The following is a 22,797-nucleotide window of genomic DNA, read 5'->3' as shown; positions in this document are numbered from 1 at the left end:
CAATTAAAATACCAACACAACACTTAGGAATGAGGCTGAACTGAATCAGCTGTTTTTCCAAAGAATGAGCTGGTGATACACAATGAGAATTAAAAATCTCTTCATAGTGCAATTTTTAATTTGCTGATTTGAGTGTTGAGGATAAATCCTGCTAGCTTTGGTGTGATACTATAAGAAAACTGTCAGTTACAAATTCACTCTCATTTTCTTTAACTGAAACTAGAATTTACCTGGAAGAAATGGGGAAGGAGAAAATTAAATCTATTATGTTCAGCAGTATCATGGTGAGGCATTAAATACATTTATTCTTTTTTTTAAAAATACCTATGGTTGAATTTATTGTGATTTTTAAATTAGGTCTAATTGACATACGATGATAGTTTTAGTGGCTCAGACGGTAAAGAATCTGCCTGCAATGTGGGAGACTTGGGTTCGATCCTTGGGTTAGGAAGATCCCCTGGAGGAGGGCATGGCAACCCACTCCAGTATTCTGGCCTGGAAAATTCCATGGACAGAAGAGCCTGGTGGGCTATAGTCCATGGGGTCGCAAAGAGTCGGACACAACTGAGCAACTAACACTCATGGATTCACTATTCACTTATATTGCAAAATGATCACAATAAGTCTAGTTAACATCCACCACCATACACAGTCACAGAATTCTTTTCTTGTGATGAGAACTTTTAAGACTTACTCTCTTGGCATCTTTCAAACCTGCAGTACAGTATTACTAATTACAGTCACTGTGCAGTACAGCATCCCATAACTTATTTTATAACTGGACGTTCGTACATTTTGACTCCTTTCACCCACTTCCCACACCCCACACCCCACCTCCAGCCTCTAGGAACCACCCAAAGGTGGCTTCTGAGCTTGGTTTTTTGTTTTAATTTCTCTATGTCAGACAGTATAGCACTTGTCTTTCTCCCTCTGACTTATTTTACTCAGCACAATATCCTCAAGTTCCATCCATGTGGTTGGGAAGGCATTCGCATTCATTCTTTAATCCACTTTGCCCAGTAGAGCACAGGACGGAGTGGGAGTGTGCAAAACGATGGCATCATGGGATGACATCACACGAATAGGGAGTGGCCATGTTTCAACCCATGGTCTGTCCTGAACACGCTTGGTACAGAGCTCACATCTCCCTCTGGGTGTGCAGGGTAAGGGGGCGTGTCTGTCACCCCAGACAGCCATACAACCCAACCCAGGCCTGCTGGTTCCCGGCACGGTGCTCAGGCAGTGACCAGGGGATTGGCAAGGGGTGCCCTCAGCTTCCATCACTGTGGGGACCACATGGTGGGCCAGGCACTAGGCCAGTCAGGAGGCAGAGGGAGACGGGAAACCACCGTTTCTAGAGTCTTGCCTGTGGTTTCCATGGGGAGATACAGGTGAGGAGGGTAGGTAGGCTGAGAATTGGCTACCTTGAGTAATTTCAGTGGGCTCTGGGAATAGCAGCTGTCCTTAGTGGTCCATCTACTTCCTGGCCCTGGGGTGGTCAGGACTGGGAGAACAGTGGTCCAGAGTGGGAGAGGCCCATAGAGGAGGTGGTGGAGTTGTGGGCTCCGGATGGGTCAGTCTGCATTTCAAAGATGCTCTCACTGGGTGAATGGTTTACTGTTTCTGGGATGTTACTCAATTCAGAGTCAGCAGGACCCCAGATGTTAACACATCAGAATGCAGAAAATACAGGACATGGCTGATGCACAACCAAGCTTGACCATCCATGGCACTCTGAGCAGCCCAGGCAGCTTATTATCAGGAGGGTCCTGATCAATCCCCAGTCATGCTTCTGCTGCCCACCTGCCTTTCCCCACATCCCCGGGGCCCTAGGCACCAGGTTTCTTACTTCAGTTAAGCAGGACTCCCAGGAAAGCCCAGCCATGCCCTCAAACACGATACAGTACACTGGGATCTTTCCATAAGATCTGGCCCCATCCAACCCAACCACACATCCCTTCCAGCACTGCTCTTCTCCGTGCCTTCTGTCTTCAAGGAAAGTGAAAGTGAAGTCACTCAGTCTTGTCCGACTGTTTGCAATCCCATGGACTGTAGCCTATCAGGCTCCTCTGTCCATGGGATTTTTTAGGCAAGGGTGCTGGAGTGGATTGCCATTTCCTTCTCCAGGGGACCTTCCCGACCCAGGAATTGAACCCAGGTCTCCCACATTGCAGGCAGACGCTTTACCGTCTGAGCCACCAGGGAAGCCAAGGGGCAGGTCCTAAATACCAGAGCTCTCTATAGTAGTGTGGCAGCACAGCAGGTCAAGTGTAAGACCCCAAAGGGGAGCCACAGGGGAGGAGCCAGCTCTGCCTTTTAGCAGGTGTGCGATGTGGGTGGAAGTAATAATAGCAACCTACAAGGTTGTTGTGTGAATTAAACCGGATGAAGAGCGCCTGCACCACTGAGTTGTCGTCATCATCAGTTATAACCCCTAGATGCTGCCTTTCCCAACTTATAACATTCCAGACCCAACCAGGAGCATCATCTTCTTAGAAATAGGATGTTGCCAGAGACACCAGTCAGAATTCCAGTTCAGCTCTGTGACCTTTGCAAGTTACAACCCTCGGTTTCCTCACCTGTAAAACGAAGATAAAAACAGTTCTGCTCACAGGACAAAGGTGTTAGTCCAGGTCCTCTGAGATGAAGATATGCACACAGGATCCACTGTGCAAAGACTGTCTTAGAGTGGGAGGGAATGTCTTAGAGGGAGCTCCCCACTGTGTGGGGAGAGGAGGAAGAAGCAGGAGGAGGGGAGGGTCACCCAGCCGGGATGCAGGTCTCATCCGGTGAAGCAGAGAGGGATGGAAGGGAGCAGAGAGGTATACCCTAGGATGCTGTGCAGCCTGAGGAAGGCTGGGGAGGCCCCAAGGGCTGATGGAAGCAGTAATGACTATCACCAGGGGTTCCTTGTCTCTCAGCAATGGGCCTGACACAGTATCCCTGCTGGGTCAGTCACTGGCTGGGAGACTTGGCGACAGATTACAGAGCGCAGTGGTTGGCGCTATGGTCAATCATGTCCCCTTTAGCTGGAAATCTGCCTTCTCATGGCCGCAAAAGTGTAAGGATGAAATGGATCAAAACAAGTTGTAGAGAAGGATAAATGTGATAAAATAAGTATTGTAGAACGTTCATGGTAGAATCTGGGCTTCCCAGATGGTGCAGTGCTAAAGAACCTTCTGCCAATGAAGAAGACGCAATAGACACAGGTTCAATCCCTGGGTTGGGAAGATCCCCTGGAGGAGGAAATAGCAAACTGCTCTAGTATTCTTGTGGGTTGGAAAATCCCACGGACAGAGGATCCTGGTGGGCTACAACTGAGAACCAAGCACACATACAATGATAGAATCTAGGCAGTGTGTATACGGGGGTTCACTGAAAAATTCTTTTGACTTTGTTTGATTTTTTATTATGAAATAGTGGAAAAATAAGTATGCATAACCTTTCTAGGAAAGGCAGACTGGGAACCTTTTGTGAATTTATTTCAAAGCTAAGGTCAAGCCCATCTGGTACTGAAGATCATATCAGTATAATTTCTCTGATGTTTTGAATTCGTTGTTTATTCAGCAAACATTTAGGTTCACTGAAAAATTCTTTTGACTTTGTTTGATTTTTCATTATGAAATAGTGGAAAAATAAGTATGCATAACTTTTCTAGGAAAGGCAGACTGGGAACCTTTTATGAATTTATTTCAAAGATAAGGTCAAGCCCATCTGGTACTGAAGATCATATCAGTATAATTTCTCTGATGTTTTGAATTCGTTGTTCATTCAGCAAACATTTATTGAACATGTACTGTGAGCTTGTATATACAGAAGATGTTCTAGGGAGGATAAAGAAATAGAAGAGCTTTATCCTGCAGATGTTACAGTAGATAAAACAAATACATAAAGAAAGTTAAATGACAACATTTTATGTCATATCTTCCAGGGCATACATTTTTAAATGTGTTTATTGGTTCTACTGTACAAACACTATGCCTGACAGTTGATAATAATAATAGTAGCAGTCACTTCGGAGAAGGCAATGGCACCCCACTCCAGTACTCTTGCCTGGAAAATCCCATGGAAGGAGGAGCCTGGAAGGCTGCAGGCCATGGGGTCGCTAAGAGTCGGACACGACTGAGCGACTTCACTTTCACTTTCCACTTTCATGCATTGGAGAAGGAAATGGCAACCCACTCCAGTGTTCTTGCCTGGAGAATCCCAGGGACGGGGCAGCCTGGTGGACTGCCGTCTCTGGGATCGCACAGAGTCGGACACGACTGAAGTGATTTAGCAGCAGCAGCAGCAGCAACAGTCACTTAACACAAAGCTCCCCACATGCCAGGACTTGTTCCAAAGGCTCCAATATCTGAATGTCTGTCTCAAGACTCATGCTGAAAATTTAATGCCCAAGGTGGTAGAGTTAGGAGGTGGAGCCCTTGGGAGGTGATCAGGTCATAAAAGCAGAGACCCCATGAGTGGAATTAGTACCCTTTGCAAAGAAGGCCTCATAGAGCCCTCTAGTCCCTCCCACCACATGAGGACGGGACAGAAACCAGCAACCAGGAAGACCCTCATCCGTCCAAGCTGCCCTGATCTGAGACTGCCAGCCTCTACAGTTGTGAGCAGTAAATTCCTGTTGTTTGTCGCCCACCCAGTTCCTGGTGTTTGGATGCGGCAGCTTAAAGGGAATGACATCTCACTACACTCCATCCTTTAAGAAATAAGTTCCCTCCTGAAGTGGACACCTGTCCTCCATGGATGCCCCAGAACTCTAACCATACTCCTCGCATCAGTAACATCTTACAGAGTAAAGGCAGTTTTTCCAACAGAGAATGAAAAAAATTAAACATTCAAACCCTTATTTCCTGGCTTCCGTGCTCCTGGGCCACAGTCGTTTGACTTGGGTTCTGCCAAGCAGACCGGCTCCTGCAAGGCTTTGCCGGGAACGGAGGGATATGGAGAAAGAGGCAGGATCCAGAACGGGGCAGAGCAGGTGTGGCCTGAGTGTCAGTGGGGGAAGGGTCCCCTGAGTCACCAGCTTCCTGACCCTTGGCGGGCTGATTATGATGTGTTCTTCAGGGAGTCACCTGGGAAGCCCAACCCACTCCTGAATCCATCCTAGGTTTCCGAGAACTCTGCTCCTCAACATGGCTTCCTGCATCAACCAGCTAGGGGTGATGCAGTGCAAGCATCTGAAAACCTGACCGCTACATTTCCTGATGCCCACACCAGTGGAAAGAGAACTATGACCTCTTTTGGACCCAATCTATTTTGTTCCACCTCGTCTAGCATGCCTTTTGTTCTGCAGTCCTACCCAACAAATCCCCATCTCGCGCCCTACAACTCCAGGTCTCCAGACCCGTTTACCTTTCTTCTTCCTAGTGTGTCCGGCACGATGTTGTCTGCCTATGTGCTCTTCCTAACCCTCTCTCCAGCGCTGCTTCTCAGCCTCTGATGGGTAATTTCAATAGCCCTTAGCACTCATGGACCTCCCATTTGCAGATGTAACTATTCTGCATTGGAAGGACTAATGCTGAAGCTGAAGCTCCAATACTTAGGCCATCTGATGCAAAGAGCTCACTCATTGGAAAAGATCCTGATGCTGGGAAAGACTGAAGGCAGCAGGAGAAGGGACGGTAGAGAATGAGATGGTTGGATGGCATCACTGACTGAACAGACATTAAGTTTGAGCAAACTGCAGGAGATAATGCAGGACAGGGAAGCCTGGTCTGCTGCAGTCTATGGGGTCACAAAGAGTCTGACATGACTAAAGGACTGAACAACAAACCCAGGTAATCTGAAATTTTGCAGAGGCACAAATCTAAATCACTAATGCACCAAGGTTGATCAATTGCCTTGGTTTTTCTCTTCCTTCCACTCTAATACCCATCAGTGCTCACACTGGCCAAACCCAGCACAGACCCAGTTAGCAAAGGGAGCCTGAGGCAATGTAGCTGGTTGGGCCAGTCTGGTTGCCAACACAGTAGAATTTGGGAAAAGCAAAACTGGATCTGGGGCCATGGAGGATATGACAATTCAGCAAAAGCTCACGGAAGGCAGGGGGACCACAGGAACCAGGCTCTGGTTAGATTTCGACAAAGGGAGATGCCATGCACCATGGTCTGTTCATAAGGAGTAGGCTTTTGTTTGGTTGGTTTGGAGAGTCAGTAAGCTGTCGCCGTAAGTCAATAACAAATAACTCTATATGCATGTCTGCCCCAGTTCTCATGTGGGGAAAAAAACGGGGATGAACAGAGAAAAGTGATACAGTAACAGCAGGACATCACAGCCACTGCCAAATGTGGGAAATGAATGCGTAGCGCTGCTACAGGAATCAGGAAGAAACATCGAAGACATAACTGGTGGGGATTCCACCGTGCCCACACGTTCTCATCGTGTCACTATGATCGAAACTGTGCATGACACACCCTTGGCCTAACTGGCTGACAGATCCAGGCCTCAGAAGGTTGAGAAAGCAGCGGGAGCGGCTGCTAGTCTTGACTTATTTCCAATTAATGAGGAGGAAGTGATTCGAGAAGTGGAAGTGATGGGTATGGAGAGAAGACGTTCACATCATCTTTATGCTCATGGCAGCCGGGAATGAGAAACCCAGTCCAGCTGAGAATCTGTAGTTCATGAGCAGAGACCTCAAAATGCTGAAAGGTGAGCTGACATCTAAAAAAAAAAATATATGTCCTCCTTCTCAACTAAGGTGAGCCATTCTTGAAAATGGGGTCTGACACTACAAACACAACTAAATAATTAGCAGAGATGTAGAAGAATCACAGTAAGCTGACGTGACTGCACAGACAACTCTGAAGTGAACTCAGAGCTAGAAGGGACAAGCTATGAGGAAAGCTTTGAGGCAGAGACAGATGTAAGTGAGTAGCGTCTATAAACCTAAACCCCAAGAAAGGGTGTCTTGCAAACAGAGCTAAAGAAAATCATCAAATAATTTTTTAGAGGTTCTTTTTTGAAACAAGAGAAGGTTGACCAGCAGCAGAACAAAAGCAAAACACACCTACTCAACTCCTCTCCACTGGAGTGTTTAATACCCATGATGTGTGCTTAGCTGCTCAGTCGTGTCTGACTCTTCGTGACCCCATAGACTGTAGCCCTCGGGGCACCTCTGTCCATGGGGATTCTCCAGGCAAGAATACTGGGGTGGGTTGCCACGCCCTCCTCCAGGGGATCTTCCAAACCCAGGGTTTGAACCCAGGTCTCCTGCACTGCAAGAGGATTCTTTAGCAGCTGAGCTACCAGAGAAACCCTAATACCCATGATACCAACAAATAAAGAAGTAAGACTTTGGGACTCGGAGAAGGAGACCAGCATTAACAAGGAGCACGGGATCCTCAAGGTCACAGAGCAGCTGTAAGAGGGTGTCTGGGTGTTCCACTGGCACATCCATTTCCCAGCCTGGAGGGAGCAGGTGCCAGGCTGTGATTAAAACTAAACTGCACATGAGATTATTTGTGGTCATCGTCCAGCATTCACAGAGAACTGAAGAGGTGCTGGGGCAAGGCTGGTAGGTAACATGGACCCTGGTTTCAAGACCAGAGAAGGAAGCTGACTCTTGCCTCTAAGGTGTGAGCTTGGGGGCCATCTTGTACATGACTTTAACTGCGGTTACTAGCAAAATGGTCTATCTTTGGGCAAAAGTGCTCACCCCCAGGGTCAGCTTGATTTCCAAAGACAAGGTCTGTCACTCAGTGACACTATGTTTTTGGTAGGGCTATTAGACTAGGAAATCAGTAAAATAAATAAATAAAATAAAAAATGAACCTGTTAGCCATGGATCTGAATTGCAAAAAAGGAGCTGACAAATAATGACACCTTTTTAGTAAGATGGAACATTGTGTGTAAGAGGATGACAAAACAGTAGTCACATGTCCACACGCCCAGAGCCCCCGTTGATAAATCACGATCACACAGGAGCAGGCCCCACATTTCTTTCCATGGCCATTCTGTTTAGGGTATTTACTCAAAAGGTAAACTAGAAAAAGGATTGCATCAAGGTTAAGTTTAAAGCAGAGAGAAGTGGTAAATCTTCTAAGCCAGTGTTTTCTAAATCTCAGTCTTGAGAGAAATGCCTTCGTAATTCTTATCACTGTGTACACACGGGTTTTTCTTTGATTAATTTTAAACTGTTTTTTTTTTTAAAAAGAAGCTATGTATTTGATGTGTTAATTATATTTTATACTATAAATTAGGTTCGTAAGAATTAAACAATGAAGTGAAAGTATAAAAATGCTCATCTGAGAACCACTGAAAAATCTTCTGGGCTGTCTCTACTGGTGTCTGTAACATGCTTTGGAAAAAATGGAACCAGATGACATCACTGAGATACAAAAAACCACTCAACTGGCTGAGACCACAGGCTCACAAAATGATGTTTGGGAAAAATCAATGTGAACTCCTTCGAGCAGGGGGACAGAATGCATCACTGGGGAGCGTGCTAGAGAAGACAACCGAGTGCACACGTGGAAGGGACTCCGGTTGAACTGACTGTGCAAGATGACGAAAGTGCCTGAGTCCCCATTGCACACGGGCTCAGGTAAGCCATTTCTAGGGCTATCCAGGTGGTGCTGCTGGTAAAGAACACGCCTGCCAATGCAGGAGACCTAAGAGACACGAGTTTGATCCCTAGGTTGGGAAGACCCCTTGGAGGAGGGCATGGCAACCCACTCCAGTATTCTTGCCTGGAGAACCCCATGGACAGAGGAGTCTGGTGGGTTACAGTCCATGGGGTCGCAAAGAGTCAGATATGACTTAGTGTGCACACACGCAGAAGCCATTTCTTTGTTGCAGCAAGTCCTGTTCCATGAGTCCCTGGCTCTCACAGAGAACATGGGGCTCAGTTCAGTGGGCACCTATGCAGGGATTCTGCCACATCAGACGAGGTGAGGAGAGAAACCAGGAGGTGAGAGAACAGAAGCCTGGCCACACAAGGATGAGCTGACTGCCTGAGAAGGGTTTCCCAGGGAAGACTGGGAAGCGGGGAAGGATGGGGCAGGTGGGTCATCTCGTTACAAATAGGTTCAACCTACTGGGCTCAGCCTAGGTAAGACCATCAGATGATCCGAGCTGTCCTGGAAGGCCCAGAGCCACTGCTAGAAGGTCAAGCACAGGCTGCTCAAGCATTTGGAGATGAAAACAGCTTAGTCCTCAACCAGATTCCCCAGAAGTAGAGCCCAGGATGGGGATTCAGGTGCACACGGCTTGCTGGGAGTGTCTTGGGGGTGAGGAAGGCAGAGGGGGAAGGATAAAGAGCCCAGCAAGCCTGTGCCCGCGGTTAAATCTGGCCTTGGCCTGACCCCACAGGCAGCTCTATAACATGAATGGAACCATATTTATCCCACTGGAGGCAGGACCTGTCTTCTATACCCACATCTGCCAGTCGATGACTGGCCTTTCCTGCAGGGTCTGTCCTTCTAAGTGTCACCAAGAACAGGTCTCTGGAGAAGGGGGCCACAGAGAGGCCATCAGAACCCGAGGCCCACCCCAGACTGTGGGGAGACCTTGGTGGTTTAGGAGGATGGTCACTACATGGTTGTTTGCACTTTGGAAATGATTGATGGGACCTGAGTTTTTGTAACTGATGTCTGAGTTCATTTTTTAAAAACTGTAAAAGGCCATTTTTTCTTCTACTTGGCTCCTGCTGTGTCCCTGACAGCCAGAACTTGCAAAAATCTCTCTTCCTGAGATCCTAAGAGGCTCCTGTAATTGTTACTAAGTCCAGCAGGGACAGATCCAGGTTTTAGGGAGCCTGAGGCTTATTCTATTTGGGAAGCCTCTGTTATGGGAAAGAATACAAAATTACTAATGCAGGGAATTCCTGGTGGTCCAGTGGTTAGGACTCACTGTTTTCACTGCCATGGACTGGAGTTCAATCTCTGGTCGGGGAACTAAGATCCTGCAATTCTGAAAATTGGCCCCATAGGATGGACAAAAAAAAAAAAGCTACCCTCTGCCCCCAGACATTCACATGATTACTGTTAAAATTGGGATCTGTGAGCAGCACAATGGTGACAGAAGATAAAATGTGTGAAGTCTTCTGAGAAAGACCAGGATGGTTCTACAAAGACGGCAACCTCAGAGTTGAGTCTCGAAGGATGAGTAGACAGTGGAAGGGGTTCCTGTCAGAGAGAAGAGCATGAGAAATGCCCTTCAGAAGCAAGGGATGAGCAAGTGCTTTGGGGAGACCATAAATCCAATTTTTTTTAAAAATTGGAATATAGTTGCTTTACAGTGTGTTAGTTTCTGCCATACAGCAAAGTGAATCAGTTATACATATACATATATATCCTCTTCAGAGTCTTCTCTTTTTTTTTTGGCCATGCTATGCAGCATGTGGGATCTTAGTTCTCTAAGTGGGGACTGAACCCAGGCCCCCTCCAGGGAATGCAGAGTTTTAACCACTGGACCACCAGGGAAGTCCCTATAAATTCAATCTTGCTCACTATTGCTAGGGCACCAAGGGTTCTGTGGAAGGGGAACTGGCTTTGCACAGAACAGACCATCTTGTAGGCCATGCCAGCTAATGAGGATTTGACCATCTGGGTGATGATGAGATACCACTGAATACCTCTGAGCAGTAGGTGACACTTCAGGGGGCCACCCAGGGTGGGAGGTGGAAGGCTGATCCATGCAAAGGGTGGAGCATATGGGTGAGATCCTATTTAAAGGGTCAAGACTTGATACCTGTGGGAGGTGGGTAGAGGAAAGGGAGTCCCAGGGAAGTTTCAGGTTCAATGTGCAAGAAACTTGGATAGAAGGTGGTACAATTCACCAATATACAGCACCCAGAAGAACAGCAGGTATAGTGGGAGAAATGAAACAGATGAATTTTGGCGCAGTTAAATTGGAAGAGGCTGTGGGTGGAGGTGACCAAGAGAGTTGGATGTGACTCTGGAGCTTGGGCGCATGGTCAAGGCTGGAGAGACAGTGTTGGCATAGGCAGGATGACCCACAGATGGCAAGGATGAAATCTGAACTTAAGCCTGAGGATTCCGCTCAAGCATCTGCAGCCATGTCCTGGGACCAGCTCACAGCAGGTCCAATTAGATCTCTAAATTAAGTCCTGCAAAACAGCTAAAATACGGACTAAAGAAAAGGCTAAAGAGAACAAACATTATGGAAATCACATTGACACCAACTGCTCTTCTTTCCTGTCCGAAGCACGAGTGACAAGATCATCACAGCTGAACATTCACGCCTACACTATTAGTGGAATTGTAAGTTCACTATGGAGAACAGTAAGGGGGTTCCTTAAAACACTAAAAATAGAGCTACCATATGATCCAGCAATTCCATTACTGGGCACATATCTGGAGAAAACTCTAACTTGAAAAGACACTGGTACCTCTATGTTCATAGCAGCAATATTCATAGCAGTCAAGACATGGAAGGAATCTAAGTGTCCGCTGACAGAGCAGTGGATAAAGAAGACACAGTACATATATACAATGGAATATTACTCAGCCATAAAAAAGAATGAAACAACACCATTGCAGCAACATGGATGGAACTAAAGATTATCATACTAAGGGAAGTAAGTCAGACAGAGCAAGACTGAAGAGTCATGCCTAAATCACTTTCTGGCCAGGGCTCAGGCTAGCTAGTGATTTATGATGTTAATAACAAGTAGGGCTTCTAGACTTGTCACAAGTCACACCTGAGGGAGCTGCTGGCCAAGGGGAGCTGAGAGCTCGCTGAACATGTGGACGGCAGGTATTGGCCGCCTCCTCTCTCCCTGATACTGCAGACACTGACACCAGCTGTGGTGCTTTTTCCCAGTGGGGTCCCCAGCACCCTCTTCCACACAGCATCCTGCCCACCAGGTAGAGCAGCCCTACTCTGATTCCACCAGTGAAGAAGGGGAGACCCAGAGGTTGCTACCTATCCACCAGCATCAGAGTCAGTGTAGCACATGACTCTCCTGAATGCCTCACCCACACGCTAACACTTAATTTCTAACTGAGCAGGAGGGTTACCGTGTTCTGGATTCCCCAGGCTCCAGATCATCAACAGGACAGACAAAAGCCGAACCTCCAGACGAGAGCTCCGTCATCCCGGGGAAACAGGGCTGGTGATCCTTCTCACTGCGAAGGTTAAGGACTTGTACTTCCTGTACATTCATCTAATATTTGCTCAGGCTTTGTTTGTGTGACCCAGTTCTGACCACAGGGCCACCACACCCAGCCCTCACCTGGGAGCAGTGTTAGGGGTTGGCCTTTCTACCTCCTGCCACGAATGCTAATAGACTGACAGAAACAATCAGGTGCAAACACAGCTCCCCAAAGCCACCTGGGGCTCAGACCAGAACATGATCTTCTGTTACCTTGTTCAGTTTATCAAACTGCTTAACCATGGGTCCCTGCTCTTCAGTTGCTCCAGTCTCTTAAACTTGAAGAGGCTTCACTCAGAACAGAAAAATTAAAGAATTCTCCCAATTGTAGATGTCACAGCCATAACACCCTTAGGTCAGGCTGTATTAAGTGGGGACTGGTGGTCAAGGCTGTCAATCAATGTTGCTAAATGTAAGTTGAAACCTAGCAACAATTACTGATATAATTAAGGCATGATCTTGGGAATGTCTTTATAAGTCTGGCCTATGAAGAAAAATCCCTGGCCTTAAAATGTTCTGAAATTAGACTCAAGTGAATTTGATAAAAACATGTTGGACATAAATAAATCTGTTCCAAATTTTTCAAAATTGCATCCATATATTAAGATTCAGCCTATTCACAAACACTACACATGTGCCCCAGGGATGGGGCCCTGATCAAATCTGATGTCTGTTTCCTCAGGGCGCCTGAAAAGCTTCTGAACCAAATGAGACCTCTGTCTTTCTAACCTGCCTGTGTGCTGTATTGTAGAGATGAAGCCAAGGAGTGTGACAGGCCATACAGACCCCCCCTAAACTAAGGCCTTATTCCTTCCCCAAAGGAAGATGGTGCAGCAGTTTTTACCTTTTCCTCCTAAACGCATGACTGTTGGAGCTAATACCGACCATGGCACGCAAGGTGCCTGGCTGGGCTGTGACTAATCCATTTCCCAGAGGACCTGGTGGTTTGCTGAGCTTGGGAGGAAGTGGATGGCTATGAATCAGTGTCCAGGAGTGGAAAATACAATGTGATTCACATTAACTAGAGGAAAAGGTTGAGGGAGAAAAAACAACCAGAAATTAAAACCACACGCACTCTTATACATCAGCAAATGCCACACTGAGCATGTCACTGTGACTTCTGCTTTTAAAAGTCCAAGGAAGGAAAAAAAAAAAAAAAGGCAAATTTCAAAACAAAGCCTAATTAAATTAGTTACAGCAAAGCTGAACCAGTACAGTGCATAATGTAGTTATATAAAAACAAATGAGTTCTTTTTAGTGAAGCTGGTACTTGTTACAAAAAAATAAGAAGCCAATACAATATTTGTCCATCTCAAACAGTCCTTTATATACCTTCATTAACTTTTGTTGAATAGTAGAAAACTTTTAATGTTAACTTTCGCTCAAACTGCACTTTTTCTCTGTAGTGAGAATTCTGGCCTCATTTAAGCCTTCTCTCAAGTAGCATCATTTAATTTTCCAATAATGAGGGATCTAGAAATGTAAAATGAAGGAGTGACGTGGGGCTCCGTAGGCATCATTTAATTTTCCAATAATGAGGGATCTAGAAATGTAAAATGAAGGAGTGACGTGGGGCTCCGTAGAATCCAATCAACAAGGAAATAAAAAACAAACAAGAAACCTCAAAGCCACTGGGATCAATCCACCGGGAATCACTGGAAACACTGAAATCACTGGTTCTGAAGAGAGACACAGAACTCAGACTCAAAGTAAGAGCAATTAAGTATCCACATGAGGACTTCCCTGGTGGTCCTGTGGTTAGGACTCTGCACTTCCACTGCAGAGGGCATGGGTTCAATCCCTGGTCAGGGAACTAAGATCCTGCATGCCGTAAGGGATGACCAAAAAAAAAAAAAAAAAAAAACCCTCCCAAAACAAAACACTGAAATTGTAAAAACAGAATCATGACTAGAAAATATGTATTAAAAATATATATAAGAATCTATGTGGGCACAGATTATGAGTTTCTTTATTGGTGCTACATGGATAATTACGAATTCAAATTAATTAAGAAAACCTGAACAAGCTTGTGCCGGCAGGCTCAGTTGTGTCCAACTCTTTGCAACCTCATGGACCTCGCCAGGCTCCTCTGTCCACAGGGTTCTCCAGGCAAGAACGAGAGTGAGTTGCCATGTCCTTTTCCAGTGACCAAGCCTGCAAGCCATCAAATGAAGTTACTATTTGGATAGGATTTGATTTATTCCCAAGTGGATTTTAAAGTCAGGCTAGACCGGAAATGGAGTGAATGACGACTGTGTGGGGCGGAAGGTTTTGGGTGGATGTTTTGGGTGGGAGTGTTGTGTGACCTAATGAGTTTCTTGAACAGCTGTAATAATCAGTGGAGACGTTAGGAAATAAAGTGTCACTGATTTTGGAAAGTGGCACCAATCAGTGAAAAGGCAAAGTCAGTTGTGTGGAAGCAGTGGGGAAGAAAAGAGGAGGGAAGGAGAGAGGGTGGCACGGTCACCACCCCACTCCCATCATACATGTCTGCGTGTTCCAGGGATCTGAGCCCCAGGCAAAGAGTCTGGGTGAGGGCTGAAAATGTTTTATTTTTGTCTAACTTTCCCAAGTCTGGGAGTCTTCTTGGGTCGAGCTAACCCAATAACTGAAATCTGCACTGTATGATACGTTGTGTGAGCTCCTAAACACACATCTGCAGCTCCCTTTGCCAGTGAAAACAAAGCAATATTAGAACCAGCATTTGGGGCTCAGATGGTTCAGTCTCTGCATCCTGCATTTAATGCTACTATTTTCTATTCTGACCAACTTAGCAAAATGTGTAATTTACCAAGACTTGAAGAGATCACTCATCATTCCAAGTTACCCATCAGAAAGGCATTTTATAAACAAGTCTGGTTTTCCATAATTTATTGATCATATATTTCCAAACATCAAACTTTCTAAAACATGCAGAACCACATCACAGATAATAAAGACTAGGTATTATTTTCCAGTTGATTTTTCTTGCTGTATTTTTGGTTATAAAATTATGATACAATGAACCATATGGACATTCAAATTTAATGCTTTTGGTAAGTTTGGAAAAACTTTTTTTGCCAAAAAGAGCAATACAAATTTGTTATAGAAAAATTAGAAAACAAATTACTAAAATAAATTCCTTAAAACTATCATTCTATTTGTTAATCCTCTGTAGTGCATCCTTCCAGAAGCTTTATGAATGCATCTGTCTCTACTTCCTTACTGGGTTTTATTTCATTTTGTAATGCTTATTATAACCTGCTATCTACAGTGTATTTATTTCTTCAATTATTTATTGTCTCTTTCTCCCACTTCTATGCATCTGTTCCTTCCTTTTAAGAGAATAGACAACTTCTTGGGGGAAAGCACTTTGCCCCTTTTGTTCACTACTAATTGCTCCCCCACCCCCAGACTCAAATAGTGCTTGATGCCTATTAGGAGTTATAAAGGCCTCGTGAATGAATGAAACAATGAACAGTTGATGCTCACTAACTATTTGGAAAATTGAAAGCTGGTAAGTACAACCTGGCTGACGTCAAGGTGATGGCAAGTAGGTGAGAAGGTCTTCTCCTCATCATCCTGATTCCTTCTGCTGTTGACTAAATCAGCCCATTAATTCTTGTCTGAATTCAGTATATGTAGCTACAGGCATGAATTTGGTTCATGTTCACAATGTGAGAAGTTACAGAAAGAAGAGAGCCTTGAAGCAGAGGCGAGTCTACAATCAGGGTCAGTGTCAGGGGGCAAGAGCAGGGGTCTGCTGGACACAGGTGAGTCTGTGCTCTCAGTGCCACAATGGGGACCACCCAGCCCTCCCAACCCTTTAGATCTGCCATGTGACCGGCACACCAGGGGCCTCCTGACCGTACCCAGCATGGAAGGCTGAAGGAGTGGAGAAACTTGTGCCTTAACTTAAGCAAGAGAGATACTAATAAGCTCTTTCATGCTTTTGTTTATGCAACATCTGGACACATTTTAATCACCAATTTCCCATTAACAGAGAAAAAGCGGCCAAGGAAGTATGCCTTCATTTAATAAAGAGCCACTGTGTCGTGACCAGACGACTTTTTCTGGCAAAAAAATTAAAGTTTGATCTTGCCCTTCCCTTTGATTCTTTTAGCAAGCACATCCATGCTGTGAGACAATTTCTGGGTGCACCATCCTGATGGGGTGTGGGGGCTAGCCTTTTTTTAACTTTTTATTTGGACATAATTTCAAACTTCCAGAAAACATGGCAGGAGTCCAGAACCCTTACTAATTAATAAGGAGACAAAAGGACCCAAAATAAACATAAGAAAAGATCGGAAGAGACACACTGCCAAGAAGATAAGCCAATAGCTAATAAGCACATGAAAAGATGCTCGACATCCTTAGTTACGAGGAAATGCTAAATCCACAGTAAGATGAGACTACACACACACACACACACACACACACACAAAAGATGAGACTACACGTCTATCAGAATGGCAAACAACAAAAAAGCTGACCACATCAACTGTGAGAATGGAAATTAGTCTCCCATTGTTGGTGGGAATGCAGTAAAATGGAGCAGCCTCTCTGGAAACAGGTTTGCAGTTTCTTAAAGAACCAAACAAATACTCATCCTATGACCCATAAACTTCATTTAAGTACCTACCCAAGGAAAATAAAAATCTATGTCCACATAAAGGATTGTATGTGGAATGGAACTGAAACCAATCCAAATGTCTATCAACTGTAGAATTGATAAAAAAAGTGCTATGTCCAATCAATGAAACACTATTCCACAGTAAAAAGGAAACAAACGATGGGCATGCTGCAGTCAGGGATGACCGAGAGCAGCCAGACGCCGTGTTCGATTCCATTTGCATAACATTTCTAGCAAACTTTCAAAGTTTACTAAAACGCCCATACCTGTACACTTAAAGTGGGTTATCTTTATGATACATAAATTAGATCCCAATAAACTAATTTTGGCCTTTCCTGGTGGCTCAGTGGTAAAGAATCCATCTGCAATGCAGGAGACCCAGGTTTGATCCCCGGGGTTGAGAAGATCTCCTGGAGAAGGAAATGGCAACCCACTCCAGTTTTCTTGCCTGGAGAATTCCATGGACAGAGGAGCCTGGCGGGCTACAGTCCATGAGGTTGCGAACAGTCAGACACAATTGAGCGACTAAACAACATCAAAGCTATTTTGACAAAGGGGAACATATTCTAAAGATAGCTCTGTATTGTGCTTTTTCTCTACTCAGAACTATAACTTGAAGACAGTTTCCTATCATCACCATAGTTCTACCTTTTTTGAAAAAGTGAAAATGTTAGTCGCTCAGTCATGTCTGACTCTATGTGATCCCATGGACTGTAGCCCACCAGGCTCCCCTGTCCCTGGAATTCTCCAGGCAAGAATACTGGAGTGGGTAGCCATTCTTCAGGGGATCTTTCAAACCCGGGCCTCTTGCACTGCAGGCAAATTCTTTACTGTTTGAGCCACCAAGGATGCTCTCTATCTTTATAAGTGGCTGTCTAACGTTTCACTGTATGACTGTGACCAAATTTAAATAAATAAATTGCCATGGGCACACACACACACACACAAAAATGCTCTCCTTTCCGCATTCTGTCCTAAGGTCTCAGAAGGATTTCGCTTCCATTGTGCTCAAATTTAAAAGCTACAAGACCCCCTCCTTCCATTCCCCAAACTGCCCGGCACCCCGATATCAGATGCAAAGATACCTCACCCACGTCCCCTTATCACTTGCCCTCCCATACATGCCACTTTTTGACTTAAAAAAAAAAAATCAACATTACTTTTGTTTTGATTTTCTTTTTTAAATCACAAATTACCTACTCCAAAATATCCATCCTCTGGTACCCGTGGCTTTCTTTGATCTGAGGACAGACAGCCGGAGCATGTCTGGGTAGGCCAGAAGACCAAGGAGCTATTGCCTTGCGATGATCCGTGGCAATGATGAGTGGGAGTTGGTGGATGAATGCTCTGTGTCCTCACTCCCGAGGAGAAGTAATTCCAAGGGGAGATCAATGCCACCTCCCAGAACTCCTGGGCAGGCTGGACCCCAGCTGCCCACAGTGGTCAGGGGCTTGTGAACACAACTGCTCCCCTGCTGCATCTCACCTCTCCTCTCCCCCTGCATCCTTCCCACCCAGAAGGATGGTAGTGGTACTTTCTGGCTGGTCCTTGCGCATTCACGAAGATGGAAATCAGCCATAAAGTCCACAGGCATGTCAGCAGCATTCATAACGCGCATGCTGGCATGGATGAGTTAATTAGAAAGCTCTGTTGGGCCAAATAGGGTACCATCACAAAGACCCTAGAGCACAGTCTTGTTTGAAATAGGGTACCACCGTGAAGACACTACAGTACCGTCTTGCTTGGTTGGCCAAGATGCAAACACAGTATAAATAACTTATGAGTGTTTGGAAACACATTTAATCATTTGAGGCTTAGGTTTCTGCCGCAGACCTCCAAGAACACAACTGTCAAGCCACCGTTAGCAGATGCTTTATGACTTAGAACTCACAAAAAGCATCAGATGGCAAGTCTTTTCCATGCTCACTTGGAAAAAGCCCTGTAAATTTATGGCTGCTAATTCCAACCAACATAAAAGTGTCGCCTCCTCTCCTTCCAGCTTCAACTGTATTCGTGCCAGATGGGAGAGCCAAGGTACCAAGAGGCAAAGAAATGACATTTTCACCAAACTCAGAGCACTCTCCCCAATTGTAGGAAACTATACACTTCAGTGTAATTGACAATTTAGTCATCCCACTGGCTGCTCTTATTTCATTCTGACGCACTTGAGCAACTGGTATGTGCTGATGCCAAGTAAAACCATTTCAGGCCGCTGCTGGGGAGGTAGTGGTTGTCACTGAGGGAGCCCAACAACCCTAGACGCCTCCTGAGTCCAGGAGAAGCAAAGCTGTGATACCAGAAGGGGCAGAATCGCCTGCAAAGGGCTGAGCCCCCAGAGGTTTCCAGAACCCGGGGCTGTGTAGCTTCTAATAACCACATCATATGGCTTCCTTGGTGGCTCAGTGATAAAGAATCCACCTGCCAATACAGAAGATGAAGGTTTGCTCCCTGGGTGGGGGAAGATCCCCTGGAGAAGGAAATGGCAACCCACTCCAGAATTCTTGCCTGGAGAATCCCATGGACAGAGGAGCCTGGTGGGCTACAGTCCATGGGGTCACAAAGAGGCAGACACGACTTAGGGACTGAGCGTGAGCACACAGAAATATCACTGAAGACTTGGGGTTTTGCCCAGAGTTAGAACCAAAACTGCCACTGGAAAAAGCCTTTAAATTTCAGCTTGTCTTTGCCCAATTTGACAGAAGCAGAGGCCGCATAAGAGAGGGACTTCTGGGTTCTGACCAAGGCCAAGGCCAACAGCAGACACCCCACACCCAAGACAGGTGGACTTCACCACTCAGCCTCTTGACTCGGGCATGGCCATGTGACTCGCATTATCAATATGATCACACGGGAGCACCAGTGAAGAAGTCTCTGCATTTCCGCCTGCACCCCCGCCTCTCTCATGGTCATGAGAAGAGCTGCTCTTGGGCTGCCACTGCCCTCAAGCCTAGATTTAGAATGCAGTCAGGCGGAACAGGCTTGAGCCCAGACCTGAGCGAGAGGCCTTGCTGGATCAGGTTGGAAGCAGTGGTCCAGTCGAGCCCAGCCTGGATCAGCCTCACCCCTCAACCCTCCCTTCGAGGTCAGCAGAGTCACCCAGCTGAGTCCACCCTCGATCAGACCAGCTGTGGCCAACCTCTACAGAGTGTGCTGCATAAACCCTTATTATGGGCTTCCTTGGTGGCTCAGATGGTAAAGAATCTGCCTGCAATACAGGAGACCTGGGTTCGATCCCTGGGTGGAGAAGATCCTCTGGAGGAGGGCACAACCCACTCCAGTGTTCTTTCCTGGAGAATCCCATGAACAGAGAAGCCTGGCAGGCTACAGTCCAGTTCAGTTCAGTTGCTCAGTCATGTCTGACTCTTTGCGACCCCATGGACTATAGCACGCCAGGCCTCCCTGTCCATCAGCACTCCCAGAGTCAAGGGGCTACTCCATGAGCCTACTCAAGGGGTTGCAAAGATTAGACACGACTGAAGGACTAAGCACACAGCCTTGTTTCCACTGTGTCCGAGGGCAATTTGCTGCACAAGATGAACTAATGCAGAGAACAAAGGGAAGTCTAGGAAGCCAGGAGTCCTGCTTCATACATTCTCCTTCCTAACTTCCCTGGACAAATGGGGTAATTTACAGGATATAATTGTGATGATCATACTTGCTTCAAAAGGTTCCCATGATTTCTCTAGGAACCCCCCAACTTCTGTGTCCCTTACTGGGACAATTCCTAGATGCTCCCTACACGGTCTGTCACAGGTTCCCAGCAAGACTGAGCCCTGGTTACCCACAGCAGTCCCCTGCTCAGGGTCCCACCTTGAACAGCCTCCCACTTCCCCGCCATACCCCTTACTCCCGCACTCTGCCCCCATGCATCACTGCCCATAGAAACACTTGCACTGACTGTTCCGTGGTTAAGACTCCAAGCTCCCAAGGCAGGAGACACGGGTTTGACCCCTGGTCAGGGAACTGGATCCCACATATCTCAACCAAGAGTTCGCATGCTGTAACTAAGACCCAGCACAGCCAAATAAATAAAATAAATGCTTTTAAAAAGATCACTCCTGAAGAACTGAGATTTTGAATTTTTTAAAAAAGAAACACTTGCACATGAATGCTCGACTCAAACTAACACATGGCTCGCTTTACAAATAACAAGAAGCACTTGAATGTGCCAGGCATCATGACACAGAGGTGACTTCACCTCTCTGTGCCTCAGCTTCCTCATCTGTAAAATGGGCTCAAACCACTGCCCACCAGGGCTGCTGTGAGAAAAGAATGTGTAATGCACCTCAAACAAGACCTGGCTCATGGAAAACCTTCAATAAATGCTACTATTTTGAAGCAAGAATTGCTTCTCCTTGGGCTTTCCTTGTGGCTCAGACAGTAAAGAATCTGCCTGCAATGCAGGAGACCTGGGTTCGACCCCTGGGTTGGGAAGATCCCTTGGAGAAGGGAAAGGCTACCCACTCCAGTATTTTGGCCTGGACTATACAGTCCATGGGTTTGCAAAGAGTCGGACAGGACTGAGCAACTTTCACTTTTCTTCTCCTTATTACCAACAGGCTTCCAAGCTGCATCCTCCTACTGGAAGGAATGGGTAGAATGGAGAAAAAGAAAGCCAGAAAAAAGAGGATGAAGAACAAGGAATATCTTCCATCCTCAAGAAGGTGAAAATGTTAGCTGCTCAGTCATGATCGATTCTTTGGGACCGCATGGACTATAGCCCCGCCAGGTTCCTCTGTCCATGGGATTTTCCAGACAAGAACACTGGAGTGGGTTGCCATTTCCTTCTCTAGGGGATCTTCCTGACCCAGGAATCAAACCCAGGTCTCCTGCACTGCAGGCAGATTCTTTACTGTGTGAGCCACTTAGGGGCTAGATGAGATCCTCCCCATGAACCCACTTTAAATTCCTCCACCAGCTGATGGCAGCACTTGCCTTTAACTAAACGTGAGCTGGGCCAGCAACAGGCATCTTCCATGGATTATATTTGGTTCAGGACATTCTGCTTACTGAGAACCAGAGGCGGTACAAGAGGGGTGTCTAGGTGAAGACACAAGCCACCGATCCCATGCGCAAAGGCTGACGGTGATGAGAGCGCACGACAGGTCACATTTCAACATTCATACCAAAGTCAGTTCTCCCGCGTTGCACATCTGAAAATACTTTCCAGTTGAATAACCCACAGAGAAAAGCAACGCAGAGCCCCGCTGGTTCCTGTTATTGTTTAGCTTACTGTTGCATCTTGTGGAAGCCGTTTATTTATAAAAGTGAGACCCAAAGATGTTTCATCTCACAGGAAAAACAAAGGAAGTGACAAAGAAACCTTGACCTCAAAAGACAACCCCTTAGCCCCATGATAAGACTTTAGTGCTTATACCTGGAATTTTGCACTTCCTTATGTTAACCCTCTTCCTTCTCAAGAAAATTCATACTTCCTGCTCTTTGCTGTTGATTTAGCTCACATTTATCCACTGTCTGCTACAGATTAGAGCCTGTGCTAAAAAAAAAAAAAAAAAAACCAGGAGACACGGATCAGGCTCTGGCCTCATGGAGCCTGAAGTCAAACATGGGCAACCCAGAAACATGAACATTACTCCACATGCTATGAATCTCATGTAACATGAGCAGAGACCATGAATCTAAGCTCTTGGTGGGGTGGTGGTGGGGGAAGCAGGCAGCCTCATGAGAGGACTGTAAGGCAGGACCCCAGGGCCCAGCTAAGGGCTTCCCAGGTGCTGCAGTGGTAAAGAATCTGCTTGCCAGTGCAGGAGATGCAAGAGACACAGGTTTGATCCCTGGGTGGAGAAGATCCCCCAAAGGAGGAAATGGCAACCCACTTCCGTATTCTTGCCCGGAAAATGCCATGGACAGAGGAGCCTGGTGGGCTACAGTCCATGGTGTTTCAGAGAGTCAGACATGACTCAGCAATTGAGCATGAGCAACGAGTTTAGCTAGGATTCAGATTAAGAAAACAGAGTCACAGCAAACTATACGCACGTAAATCTAGTTCTCCAAAGCTGTGTTTGCTGGTCTGCCTGCTTCAAACGGTCTGCCTTCTCTGAGCAGA

General features: G+C 46.1%; 1 protein-coding gene and 1 non-coding gene across 10 annotated transcripts in view; one reads left to right on the top strand and one right to left on the bottom strand.

The window, feature by feature from the left end:
• The window catches only part of RIN2 (Ras and Rab interactor 2), a 208,165-nt gene that overhangs the window by 151,520 nt on the left and 33,848 nt on the right, over positions 1–22,797 (bottom strand). For 2 of the 9 annotated variants that reach the window (XM_025000739.2, XM_025000751.2), the window contains exon 1: positions 11,985–13,933. The exons of 3 other annotated variants lie outside the window; for them this stretch is intronic. In XM_025000739.2, coding sequence (XP_024856507.2) covers positions 11,985–12,130 — 146 coding nt within the window. In that variant the 5' untranslated portion in view covers positions 12,131–13,933. Of the gene's footprint in view, positions 1–11,984; positions 13,936–14,135; positions 14,273–22,797 lie in introns of those variants that run through there. 4 more of the 9 variants (XM_025000742.2, XM_059892714.1, XM_059892715.1 and 1 more) reach the window with 4 other exon arrangements.
• On the top strand, positions 13,859–13,931 carry TRNAG-UCC (transfer RNA glycine (anticodon UCC)). Its single transcript has one exon. It is a non-coding gene; the product is annotated as a tRNA-Gly (tRNA).

Source organism: Bos taurus, chromosome 13, assembly GCF_002263795.3.
Source record: "Bos taurus isolate L1 Dominette 01449 registration number 42190680 breed Hereford chromosome 13, ARS-UCD2.0, whole genome shotgun sequence".
Classification (NCBI taxonomy): domain Eukaryota; kingdom Metazoa; phylum Chordata; class Mammalia; order Artiodactyla; family Bovidae; genus Bos; species Bos taurus.
Note: the sequence above shows the minus strand (reverse complement) of the source record. Positions and strands in the feature narration are given on the sequence as shown.